Below are 13,998 nucleotides of genomic sequence, written 5' to 3' on the forward strand. Positions count from 1 at the left end.
TAAACAATGTACATAATTCCAAAGCAATGGGAATATCTAAGCTAAAAATGATATGAAATGTTTACAAGCATTTCTTTATGTGTGTGTATTTGAAATTCAGCGTCTTTTTTCCACATCGAAGCTATGCGAAACGAGGTTATGAAACTACAGACAGTTTAAGATGGATTTAAATATTCTATTTCCGGAAATCGAACCCAGAACCACTTGCACAAAAGCCGCACCACACGCTAGACATTAGACCAGAGGGAAGAACCGAAACAGTTCTTATGAAACGGTACGAGACGTTTCGAGACATTAGTGTAGCTTCTTAAGTTCTTTTTGATCCTAGGCTCTTATCAATTCCACATTTAGTTTGACCTTATACATTTATTACCAGTATTAGTGCAGTTATTTTCACTCTGTTCACGTGTGGAAACACCAGAACAGAAGAATGTTAAGTATCTCATCTGCACTTGATGAATGTACGTACGTTGTAGCACCTTGGCTAAAGCTGAAAAGCAAACGAGTATTAAGTTCTGTTCTGTGTGGGAAGTCCTTCGTTTAAGCAAAGAGAACGTCTGACATGCAAGCTACTAAAATCTAATGAGATGCCAGAACCACTGCCTTCTGGAACTGGAATATATTTGCATCCTTTGATCGTAAGTGGTTCGCATTGAAGCATGAAATTCAAAGGAAGAGTCCACCGAGAAGCGAATAAGCGTAGTGAAATTTCGTAGTCATGCTCATTATAATAAATACGTGAGATAACTATAGTGTTCATTTGAATGAGTAGAAATAAATTTCGGTCTTGAATTGGCAAATACCCCCTCGTTTTGCTTCCATTGTTGAATTCGTGTGTAAATGATATGTAGTCGAAGAAAACAAAACCTTTATGTGAATCTCAGATGAATGTCAACTTGATGTGTCAGATTTGATTCAAATTTGTGTCTCAAAATGTCATGAAATTTAATGTGTTGAATGTGATTCAAATTTCTCATGTCAAGTTTGGATCAAATTTGAATCACTTTAACAAATCAATTTGGCAGAAATTTCGGAACACTTCAGAAGAAATACGCATGTAGTAATATTAAAATTTACCCTCAAATCTTCGGGATGAAATTTACTTTTTTGAGAATAAATAGTTTTTATTAACAAAAATTCGATTCTAAAACATTCGGCTTAGTTGCATAACATCGTCTACATGGGTCCCATTTCCTCCTACTTTCCGCAGTCCATCATTTTGTTCGTTATCATCTTCACCGTCTCCCTTAACCTAGGAGCTTTTTTGTGGTATGGTACATTAAAAAAATTAGTTGCAAACCAATATTTAATAAATATAGTTATATAAATTTTAAAGCTTGAAACTAAATAATCATATTCTAACTTGCGATTTTTTTTTTTTTTTTTAAGATCTGGCAGCAGACAGTATCGGCATCTTTTGTGAAGTTTTTTAAAGAATGCAATTTCTCCAGCATTTTTATTTTTTCTAGTTATTTGTAGGTTATACCTAGGGTTTTTTAAAAACAAAAATCGATTTGAAGAGCGCAACAAGAATATGTTATATGCATTTTAAAGGAATACAGTCAGTAGGTGGTTGATTGCCTCTGTTCATTTCTTGCACTTAAAGTTTCATACCTACCTTTACAGCCACTCAGGACAATAACGTAGACCTATTCATCGTGCGTACCGGCACCTTCTTTTCCAGATATATATCACAATCATATTAACGTAACAGCCATCGTATTCACTAGTATACGCAAGGCAGAGGTTCCGGGTTTTAATTTCACCTTCTCCCATTGAGCGAGAATGCAAAAATAAACATTTACCATATTAAGATATGTATACAAACACCCCACATGATATGACCTTGGGAGCTTGATAAAATTTTGCACACGCCAGTGACTGTGTTTATATTCTTCTTCTTCTTTTTATTATTATTATTATATAGCTGAAACAAGCTGATGAATAAATTGTATATTTCTTCGAAAAAGTATAGTAACAAAATTGATTTTTGTGAATGCTTGCCTGTCCTAATTCGCCAACAACTGTGCCTGTGTGTGACATCGTATGTACTTTTGTTGTTACAGTTACCAGACGGGGTGGAGCTAACATTGAGCGAGCTGCAAGAGATGGCTTGCAGACAGCAGCAACAGATCGACACCCAACAACAGTTGCTGGTGGCCAAGGAGCAACGACTGAAGTTTCTGAAGCAACAGGAGTCCCGTCACCAGCAGATGACTGCCGAAAATGAACGACTCCGGAGACTCAGAGAAAGGATTGAAGCCCAGGAACTGAAACTAAGGAAACTCAGGGCACTTAGGGGACAAGTTGATCACCAGAAACTAAGCAACTCTAATCTAAGTATGTACAAGATAATAAGTATACCCGTACGTATAAGTAGACATACAGGGAGGCCCAAAAATAGATACGCAATACCATACTGATCAGCTCATTGAATTTTATATCATTTCTTATTGTTATTCCATCAGGTAAACTTAGTTTCATTATTATTTGTTCTTAATGTGTTTTTACTTACATCTTAAGTTCGGAAGAGCCGGAGCAAATAAACCCATAAACTAGAATGTTATACTTGATCAATGCAACAGTGTATACCTATTTTGAGCCACCCTGTATATACTACAGCTGTTAAAATTATTGGAATAAAATGATCTGAATATTCGTGTTCAGTATTTGAACGAATATTCAAACAATTATTCGTTATTCAAATAGCTGTTCGAATATATTTTTTTTATTATAATTATTCATTATCCAAATAACGAAAGTTATTCGAGCAACGAATTGTTCGAATTTTTAACAGCATTGGCATATAAAGGGTGAGGCAGGAAGATCTTCCTTATTTGGAAATCTAATAAATTCAAAAGCAAACAAAATACGGCAATTACGTTTTTATTTCTGGAAGGTAGACATAATGTTGTTAAACAACGTATTTTCAGCAAAACGTCACTAAAGTGGTAGCCACCATTACTGATACAATACACGAAACTGATTGCGAAATGCATGCTGCGTTGTTAGAACTTCTTAACGAAAAAGACACCATATGTTCCCGACCACACCATGGTGTACACTAAAAAGGGCACACACATTGCTGTTCCACAACATATTTTCTCCCCCCCCCCCTCACGAAGCTATGCCCTTCCCAAATCGGGGAGTTCTTTAGTGCGGCAGAACAATAAACTCCTTGATTTGGGAGGAACATAACTTCGGGTGGGGAACATGTGGAACAGCGGTATATGTGCCCTTTTCAGTGTACACCATGGCATGGTCGGGAAAATATAGTGCCTTTTTCGTTAAGGAATTTTAGCAACCCAGCATGCATTTCGCATCAATTTCGCGCTTTGTATCAGTAATGGAGGCCACCACTTGAGTGATGTTTTGTTTAAAACATGTTGATTTAAAATGGCATTCAATGTACTTCTTAGAAGTAGTAAAACGGTTATCGTATCCTGTTTGGTTTTGATATGGTCATCCAGGATTTACTTAAAATGTCTAGACATTTTGTCAAAATTATGTTCGAAGAATTTAGTATAATTTTCAAAACTGTGTTAAATAAATTCTCTTTTTAAACAGAATTATCAGAATATGGGTATCCAGATTTGTGAAAGACATTGGGTATCCAGATATTTATTTATCCCGCACTTAACAGCATGTTGTGTAGTACTTCATATAGTTTAACCCTTAAAAGCATATATTTATTCTCTTTATTTTTTTTTAAATACCATCAGTAGAATTTAATGTTGTAAATTATAGGAAAACAAATTTAAAACCCTTGGACCAAAATTTAGGTTAATAATTTATTATTAACTGTTTGTAGTTATTTAGCTACATAATGCAATTTACACTTCGAATCCGTGTCACAATATCTACTTTGTGGTTAGCCTTTGTTTTTAGTTTTAGTAATATTAAAAGCTTAAAGCTTCTTTTATGCATTCACAGATATTAGACATGTATATATAAGGTCAATTCTTCAGAGGACTTCACAGTGTTATCGGGTATGGAATTCTTTGAAAAAGTTTTTGTTCTTGTGGAAGCATAGTGCTACCCCACATTTGTTGCATTTGACCCTGGAGAATCCTTTACATCCAGGAAATTAGCATCTTATTTCCAAGTGTGAAGGAGATAACCCACTTGATCTTGCCTCACATTTCTTGGAGTCATGTGTGCTGTGGGTCCTCTGGTCTTCTTTACTTGAATCTGCTCCTCCAGGACGTTGGTTAGGTCCACAGGTACCAGACTGACATAAGCATTGAGGAATTTTCATACGAAATTGACTAAGTTTCATAGTTGTAGTGGTCCCCTTGCTTTCTCCTGCTCGTCTATACAGAATCCATGAGTTCATAATTTTCATGTCTAGAAGATCATAGAATAGCTTAAGGTACCACGTTTTAGAAATCTCATAAGTATTTTGTTTCTACCCATAATGGTATCAAACAAGTCAACCCCTCCCATGTGTCTGTTGTAAAGTTTTATTACTTGTGAACATGACATATTAAAATTCAACACATCAGAATTATGTTGCTTTCTGGGGATGTTTTCTTGTAGCCTTTGCAAAAACGGAATGTATACAAGCTGCGACAAAAGGCACTTACGAAAAAAAACAATTATTATGAAATTTATACGCAAGAACTAAGTGTGTAGCTAATCAGATACGTGTGTATGATACGTAGAATAATTTTGGAAAGTAAAATACATAGGGCAGATTTTGAAAGAATATGTGTGGACTGAGTATTAAATCCGTGCTAAATGCCAAAACGAAAATATTGAGTAAACAGCCGAGATGTTACTTCAGAACTGATGGAACATATAGGTACGTGCATTCTTCTAAGGATTATTTGAACTACTTCCACAGTGAACACTAGATAGCCAGCTTTTCATTGAGTAGTGTTAGGCACAAAGATCACATTTGTACATTAACAGAACTTTTCAATTTTTGGCACTTAGCGCGGATTTTATTTACAGTCTACATACTGTATATAATATCCAAAAATAAAAGTACGATACAAGTGAAAGAAGATATAGTCTATTATATATTTATAGATAGTGGAACCTAGAGGAAACATTGTTATTGAGATATTCCAGTTTTATATTCAAAAGTGAGGTATGGAAGGTTTAGTAATTTCATTATAAAATATACTGGAAGTATTAGTTGGGACAAACAACCCAACAAGTGCCAATGCATCGAAGTATTTAACACAAGGTTTAGAATATACCTATTCAAGGCGCTTCCTTTTTTGATAAGGGTTAAAAAAAATATATTATTTCAGTGTGAGATTTCTTTTCGTGAGTAAATTGAGGAGCATCAATATTTTCAGCTCATACTTACTACAGTAATTTCTTTCGGTTCAGTTGGAAATGAATAATTATTCTCCTTCAATTAATATATGAAAAGCAATGAGTTTTGGTATTTTCTATGACCTGGTCAGTGACCGTCTGGGTACAGCCTCCAGTTACCTCGGTTCTGTAAATGTTCGCTGGTAGAAGTTTGTTTCAATGATGAAACACTATCTTACATTTTCCTTCTATTCAAGTTTTGACACAGATTTACGCAACAGTGAAGAGTTCGTATTTCTGACAAGTGAATATAGATTTAGCAATTCATTAGTTGAGCAAAGTATTTGTTAATGGACTAACACGTATATATACAATGTGCTAACACGTACATTTTTGTCTTCTATAAGTTACGGACATTGTTGAACATGAGGCGTTGGATAGAAAATTCTGGTCAGTGAGAAAAGAACTAGTAAAATCCACCTTCAAATAACTAACTAACTAACACTGTGGTCTACTGAACCCGGAGGTTGAATGCTGCGTTTACAGAAGCTTTCCATTAACTTCTGTCATTAGACAACTGGGTCTAGTTCCTACTTTGTATTTCTATTTTTGCGAAATCCATCTTAATATTGTCCTCCCATCTGCTTCTAGGTCTTCGTAGTGGTCGTTTTCTGATTGGATTTCCAGTTAAATATTGAAAACGTTCCTACTTTCTTCCATTCTGACTACATGATCTGTTCACCTCAACCTCCTAGACTTTATGACCCTAATATTGTTTGGTAAACGGTATAAATTACGCAGTTCTTCACTATGAAGTTTTCGCCATTTCCTATTCCCGTTCCTCTTGGGTCCGAATATCTCAGGATTTTATTCTCGAGTACTTTCAGTCTGCGTTCTTCCCTCAGAGTAAGCAACCATATTTCGTAACCGTACAGCACAACAGGCATGATTGTCGTTCTATATACTTTTAAATTGCTCGACAGAATTCGAGAAGACAAAATATTTTGAAATGAATAACAACACAAATTCCCTGCTTTCAGTCGACATTTAATTTTTTTCGAGGATATGGTTTTGGTCTGTTAATATTGATCCTAGATACTTGAAATCGAAAGTATTATTTGATATTTTGACGTATCCGTAATTTCAGTATTACAATCCCGGCGAATTTCCATGTATTTAGTTCTCTCTGCATTTACTTCTAAAGCCATATCCCTGCAAGTGTTTACTAAAACATCTTGTTTCCTTTATATTGTTCTCCTATCATCCTCTATTTACATCATCAGCATACACCACAACTTGGTGAACACCATTTAGCTGTAGGCCTTGGTTGCTATCTTTGATTTTCCTTGTAGCGTACTTCAGAACAAAGTTGAATAATAACGACGACAGCGCATCTTCCTGTTTCAGGCATTGTTCATGCACAAGTGTTTTCCTACGTGAATTTTATTTTAGGATTCATTTAAACACATCTTAATTAATCTAAATAGCCTTTTCGGTATTTCAAATTCTGTAAGAATGAATGTTGTACAATGTTTTTCTCCTAACCAAGTCGTAAATCTTTCTAAAGTCAATAAATAATTGATGTACCGGGGTATTGTATTCCCATTTCTTTTCGAGTATTTGTCTAATGGTAAATGTCTGATCGATAGTTAATCGATTTCACCTAAATCTGCACTGATAATCCCCGATAATTTCATCTGCGTGTGGGGTCAGTCTTGCTAATAGGATGTTTGAGTTGAGAGGATTTTATAGAATGTTGACAGAAGAGTGATGCCTCGATAATTATTACAATCAATTTTATCGCCTTTTCTATTACTGTTGTAATTCCTCCTTTTTCCAGATAAGGAGAATGAGTTTGTGTATCTTGTTCCACATTTTTTCCTTTCCAGCTAAAATTAACTCAGCTGAAATTTGATCTACACCTGGAGATTTGTTTCTTTAATTTCTTTATAGCAATTTCTATTTCTGTTCGATTAGGCTCTGGAATATACGGTTCTGCTGTATGCGTATATTCTCTAAGAACCGTAAGGCTGCGTATTAAGTAAATCGTGAAAGATATCTTTCCGTCTATTTAAAATGGTACCTGTATGAGTGAGGATTGTTCCGTCGGCTTTCTTTAATATATAAGCGCGAGGTTGATAGCTTTTCTTAAATTCATTGATGCCCTAATATATGTCCCGAATTTTTTTTTTTTTGAGCTCCTCCGTGGCTAAGCGGTTAGCATACGCGCCTTTGGCGTGGGAGACCCGGGTTCGATTCCCGGCGGGAGCCCACGTGGTTCGGATTCCACGTTAATCAGTAGGTCCACGTCTCATATAGCCTCGCTGCTGAAACGGACGTTAAACTAAAAATAAATAATAAAAAAATAATGTTTTTGTTTTTACAATTATCTTCAAGTTCATTAATTTTAGCTTTCAAAAAATCGTGTTTCTTTGTTCGAAAAGTTTTGGAAATTTTCCGCCTGATGTCTTCGAAATTTTGTGTAGCTATATCGTTCGGATTTTGAAGCCAACGCAGTTTTGCTTGTTTTCTCTTCTTTACTAGTTTAATGCATTCCTGGGCAAAACGTAGTTTGTTCCTATGTACGTATTATCGCGTGCTCCAGTTTTTCTTTTGCTGTAATTTTAATGCTATTCCTTATTTCAACCCAAGTATCCTAAACACTATTGTGCTCCAAACCTTCTAAAACCTAGAATCTATTAGACACTTCAATCTGATATTCCTCTCTCGTCTGGCTCTCCTCTAATTTCTTTAAATTAAACCTCTCTGTTTTCAGATGTTGAATCTTTCTCCTTTATTCAACGATAATCTCTCTCTTATTATCGCTGTTACCAAGTAGTGATGAATGGCACAGTCAGCTCCTCTGAAAGACCGAACATTAATTATGCTAGACTATCTTCTGTCTTCTAAAATGTGATCGATTTGATTATGTGTTTTTCCATCTGGTGAGTTCAAAGTATGTTTATGAACGTCGCGTTGTGGAAATCTTGTACTTTTCACGGTAAGGTTTTTGGATATTGCAAAGTTTATGAGTCTAACGCCGTTGTCATTACTTTCCTAATGTAGACTTTCATTTCGTGTAATCGGTTTGAAAATATCTTCTCGTTACCTTAAATGTAAATACAGAATGAGGTTGTTAGCTTCATCAAACCCCAAAGCTGGAGGACTACCTCTTGTCATCTGTCCGCGACTACTGATTCAATATATTCGCAGCTAACCTCTATATCCAGAGGCCTTTTCGTCGATCCGCATGCAATCTGAGAACGCGCCATACCATGATGACAGGAACGCACGTTACATGATCTACATTCAAATGCCAACATTATATACTGTATATTAAAAGTTATGGTTATATTTTCAAATTGTACTAGTTGTAAGATTGGCAGATTGAATGGAAGGTAAGCCTAGAGAAGGCGACACTTCTGTAATTGACACAAATTTTAAACTAAATATTTCTTATTATTACCGTCGTTGCTTCTAACACGTATAACAGTATCATTACTACTAACCAAATATACTGCATCAAAGTAAATGAAAATAACACAAACTACCGATACCTACCTTATTCGGATTATATCTTAGGAGCTTCCTGTTGTGTTAAGAAGAATCCCATTTTTCAGAATCGTTTTGTGGAAATGTTGACACGTCATTTGGAAGTTCTTCTGAATACAAATTTCGGCCACCAGGAGTTCTGTTGACATTCTGTGTCTATAATTTAACAATAAAACTTTCATTTCACTAAACACTCACTCAGCATGTAGATTGCTGACCTGTATAGCGAGAATGTACATTATTTTGAACAAGTTTAGTGCGTGTACTATCTCGAAAGACACACATATCATAATTTACAACAAATTATTATTATCCTTTCTATTATGTACTAATATACTGGTATACTTTAAAACAGAAACTTTATTGCATAATTCATTTCCATGGAAACTAATTTTAAGCCACTACTTTTGCGGCTGTCAGCTTATTAAATGAAAACAATATTGATGCCATGCGATAACATAAGAGCAATAATGAAAATAATTTAAACCTATCCTTTTGTTTTGTAAATAACTAACAGCAACTAAGTGCAACATATATTATAAGGTACAAATGGCATAGGTAATTCATAATAAATAATGTAAGATTTAAGCCTGTAGATTTAGTACCAGACACTCCAGGCGACACCCGATCTAGCAGCCCTAGCTATTTGTTTCGTGTACAACAAACACATATTTCAATCTAGTTCATCATTTTAAGTGTAACTTTTTCATCGATCCTTGCAAGAGTTACTTAAAGTATCTTACTGTTACAGCATCCGATCTAGATTCGATTCGAGCTCTCTTCAATGAGAAGGAAAAAGAACTTTCTTTGGCTGTGGCCAAAGTGGAAGAGTTGACGCGGCAATTGGAAGACCTGAAGAGAGGACGAGTTAATCAAAGGCACTCATCTCCTGCAACACTGGAGTTGGAGAAGCTTCGACGAGAGCTTATGGTAAATATATTTATTTATTATACATCATAAGAAATGACCAGGTGAAAAGAGTAAATTTAGAAACCCTATATAAAAATATCACTTTATCCTATTAAACAATTGTACATAAAAAATAATTTACTTGATGAATGGAAAACAATCATACGTGTGAAATTACTGGAAGTGTGGCACAAACTTTAAATCACAATGAGAAACATTAAATCTATGCACAGTATCAGACAATATAAAGCACTAAAAATTTATAATAAATTAAACTCGTGGCGTAATATCCCTTAGGGGCCAGGACCAACCGACGGACTTGTAGCATTCATTCCTTTGGAGTGGTGTGATGTGTAGTCGTTACATTGGCTCCCCTCATTGTTAATACCGATTCATATAAAGGAAAAGAGTAATATGAAAATTGAATAGATTGTCCGAGTCAAGCAAACCGAAGCATTTATTTCAATATATGATAAACAGGAAATAGTATGAAACTGAAATGTCAGTATGTTTATAATTAGTGGCATAGGTAATTCATTATAAATAATGTAATATTTAAGCCTGTAGATTTAGTACCAGACACTCCAGGCGACACCCGAACTAGCAGCCCTAGCTATTTGTTTCGTGTACAACAAACACATATCTCAGTCTAGTTCATAAGTTCATAAGTGTAACTTTTTCATCGATCCTGCCTTTTATAATTAGTGCCAATCACTATTCTTAACACGCTGTCAGCGCTTCGGAAATGACGCTGACATTCTGAAAGAGGTCGCATGCAATCCTACAAATAATCATTACTAATGCAATTAATAGCGACTTTCATCTTATCAAAGTTAGCATTATGCGTGCCCTCTTTTGGGGTGTCAGCGACAATGACGACCACTACTTATAAAAACAGTATTACAGATGTAAACGACCAGCCAATCTGATGACTTAAAGAAACACACTCACACACAAGCATTTGCATAAGTGAACCTTTATTTCAAAATACATTATACAAAATCAAATTCTAGAATTAGTGTACGGCGGATTATAGTTCTCAAAACTGGAAGTGTGACTTCTGGAATCCGATGTCCTATGATAATTAGATGGACAAAATTGAATGTAAATTGAGAGAAAGTTTAGACATAGGACATGGAACTTATCTTTCATTGATTATACGAACTTCGTTCGTAACAGTGTTAAACTACTGTAGCTACTACAAAATAATAATAATCAGATAATTCTGTTCTGAATATTTATCATGCAGTATCACGTAAAATACTTATTTAAGCAGGAGCGTCATTTTAGATTTTGCTTGGGGGGGGGAGAGGCAGGACCCCTTGATATAAGTAAAATTTCGCGTTTTTCACTGATTTACTACTATTTTATTGATAAAACCTATATTAATCCCAAACTCAGGGAGGAGCAATTTCCCCTTCTTGTTCTCCCTAAATTATGCCCCTGTATTCAAGGAGATAAACTGACGCATTTTTATAATACATTTATGAAAATAAAAGTGAAGTGAGTGGCTCAAATCTTCCGATGAAGGTAACAGTGATTACCGAAACTGTAATTCCAGATGAAAGAAAAAAAAAGTTAAGTGGATAATTTATTACTATTTGTTCAAATTATAACACAAAAAACAAATAACGATGCATACAATAGAAATAATTGGAAAATCAGATTAATATAGAATAACTCACACACATATGAACTATTTTTTATGTTGATATCGATAATTTCTTTGTTTAAAATAGTTATGTTTAATTCAGAAATTTCATGCAATAGATATATCTAATTTTTAGTTGAAAGTCAAGTAAATGATCAGCTGATTTTCTTTTTTCGTTATTAGTGAACATCGCAATCTACAATGTATAGTAACACAAGAACAGTCTTGTTTTAAGTAAGGGAATATGGTAATGTATTTGGATTAATTTGTTATAAAGCTACGTGCACGATATATCTCTGCTGACTATATATATATATATATATATATATACACACACACACACTCACTCTCACTCTCTCTCTCTCTCTCTCTCTCTCTCTCTCTCTCTCTCTCATCATCCATATAGTTCATTCAGCATACACTGTTTCTCAAATACAACTCATTTCCATAAGAAAATAATCGAAGGAACCTTGTATTTTATGTTCACGGAACGAAACTTCTTTCTCACAACATTGACAAGCAATACCACTTCTTCACTAACACATTTTTAACATTAGGGTTACGAGATGTCCTCTTTTTCGTGCCCTCTAAATCGTCTGAACAGGCTTTTAGGAAAATGGGGAAATTTCCTCTTTCTGAGAGAGACAGATAATTGCTTCAGCTTCAAGATCCGGTATATACAGTATCTTGTTAATATTGTTGTAGCATCAATTTTCAAGGAAATTCTATACAACTCATCTATATACAAGCGCGAAGGAAAGAAACTTAATATTTCAGTAATTGATATTGTAAAAGTTTAGTTGTATAAATTATATTTTTTTATAGTGCCATTAACAAGTTTGTCGAGTAATATGTGTCTATTTGTAAAATTTAAAACTGTTCTCTCCTTTCAAAGACTGTCATATGGTAACACTATTCAGCGTACGTATACGTAAGTCATGGAGGTACTAACTTCCGTGCAATAACAATTAATATTGTAAACTACTTAGCTTTTAGGTCTTATGTATCAAAACGTTTGTACTGTAAATTGCAAAATTGTATTACAGAATTAAAAATAAAAATAGGTAGGTAAGAGTAGCAAGTTTTGACTTTTTTATAATTGAGCAATTATGTTTAAAAATATAATTACATATAATAGGAGGTCCGGAAACTATGTAGCTTTACTAGTCAAATATTGTTACTCAATAATTGTATATGGGGTCTTACAACGTGTACTTTATTCGTTAAAAACCTGTTGAAATCATGTTAAATAATCTGTTGAAATTATTTAATAAGCAGCCATATCTGACAGCAGGAAATAGCTAAATGAAATACGTTATGAATATTGTTATCTCCATAAGAAGTTGTCCATATTTAAAATGGACAGAAGATGCCATATTGTTTAAGAAATTCCATGCATTTTTGCGAGGCAAAGAATAGATTTCTGTATGTCCAAGCATGGAAATGGTTTTGTAATTAAACTAAAATTTAGATATATATATTAACGTGTGCTACAAATTTCTAACTGGAATGACTTATCTTAGAAACTTTTTACACTTGGGGGCAGAGCATAGCTCATCTGAAATTTGTAACACCGTGTATTTAGACAACTCAAGGATGAATTAATTTATCTTCTTAGGATAAGAAATGAAAAAATCAATTTCTTTTGGATATTTTCGACATCGCACCACAAGCTATCAGGACTCGAAATGGTTTTAACTATAAAAATCTACTAAATCGTAATGGCACAGAAACTTAACCATTATGATTATCCAACATCGTAAATAGATGTAATACTCACAGGTAGTTCAGCTCTGATAATCTCCAATCGATGTCTTTACACTATGCGATCTTAATTGGAACTCCCCAGTCTACTCTCCGTCCTCAACCAGCACAACCCCTTTCCGGGATTCAGGTGCTTCCTGGTTGTAGCGTAGAGCTTAGCTCAGGTCTCCTTATGAAATGTCTTACTTTGTTATTTCCGTATAGGAAAACTTCCTATAATTGTGGTGTGATGCCTACGTTATCTGTTTTTATTTTCCTAAGCAGTTTGAATATCGCTTCCTTGTTTTCTAATAAACAAAATAAATTTACAAAATACATGTAAGGATTTTGGGTACTTTACAATATATACAACAAAAAACTAAATTGGCATTCAAAAATACTAACAATAAATATTCTAACGTATCTAAACAAAAGTTAATGTAAAATCTAAAAGAAAAAAAATCGAAATGTCAATTTTCGTCTTCATAGCTTTTTTTTAAAAATTTTAATTACATCCCAAAATTAGGATTAAATTACTTGTGCTGTGTGTGTGTTCAGTTTATAATACGTATACAGTCCATTTTACCTTTTATTATTCGAAGGTATTTACTAATTAAAAGACCAGGAAAATTCATGTTACTTAAACTAAAATGAAACTATAATATTTCGAATGAAGGTAGCGTTTATCTATCTTAGAAGAGAATTTGGCATAAACTAATTTGCTTCTTCAAAAAAGCCACTGATTGGCAGTACTTTTTAACAAATAAAAAAATCATGAAAGTTTAAATAAAATCTGACCAAAGCGAACATTTATATTAATAATCTGTATTACAGTTTCGGCAGTATATCGTTACCTTCTTCAGATATGTCATCTG

General features: G+C 34.2%; 1 protein-coding gene across 3 annotated transcripts in view; it reads left to right on the forward strand.

Annotated features, from left to right (window-relative positions):
- The window catches only part of ASPP (Ankyrin-repeat, SH3-domain, and Proline-rich-region containing Protein), a 185,886-nt gene that overhangs the window by 134,731 nt on the left and 37,157 nt on the right, over nt 1–13,998 (forward strand). For all 3 annotated transcript variants that reach the window (XM_081772130.1, XM_081772129.1, XM_081772128.1), the window contains 2 exons: nt 2,067–2,340; nt 9,572–9,750. In XM_081772130.1, coding sequence (XP_081628256.1) covers nt 2,067–2,340; nt 9,572–9,750 — 453 coding nt within the window. The remainder of the gene's footprint in view (nt 1–2,066; nt 2,341–9,571; nt 9,751–13,998) is intronic.

Source organism: Thermobia domestica, chromosome 9, assembly GCF_964235325.1.
Source record: "Thermobia domestica chromosome 9, izTheDome1.hap1.1, whole genome shotgun sequence".
Classification (NCBI taxonomy): Eukaryota; Metazoa; Arthropoda; class Insecta; order Zygentoma; family Lepismatidae; genus Thermobia; species Thermobia domestica.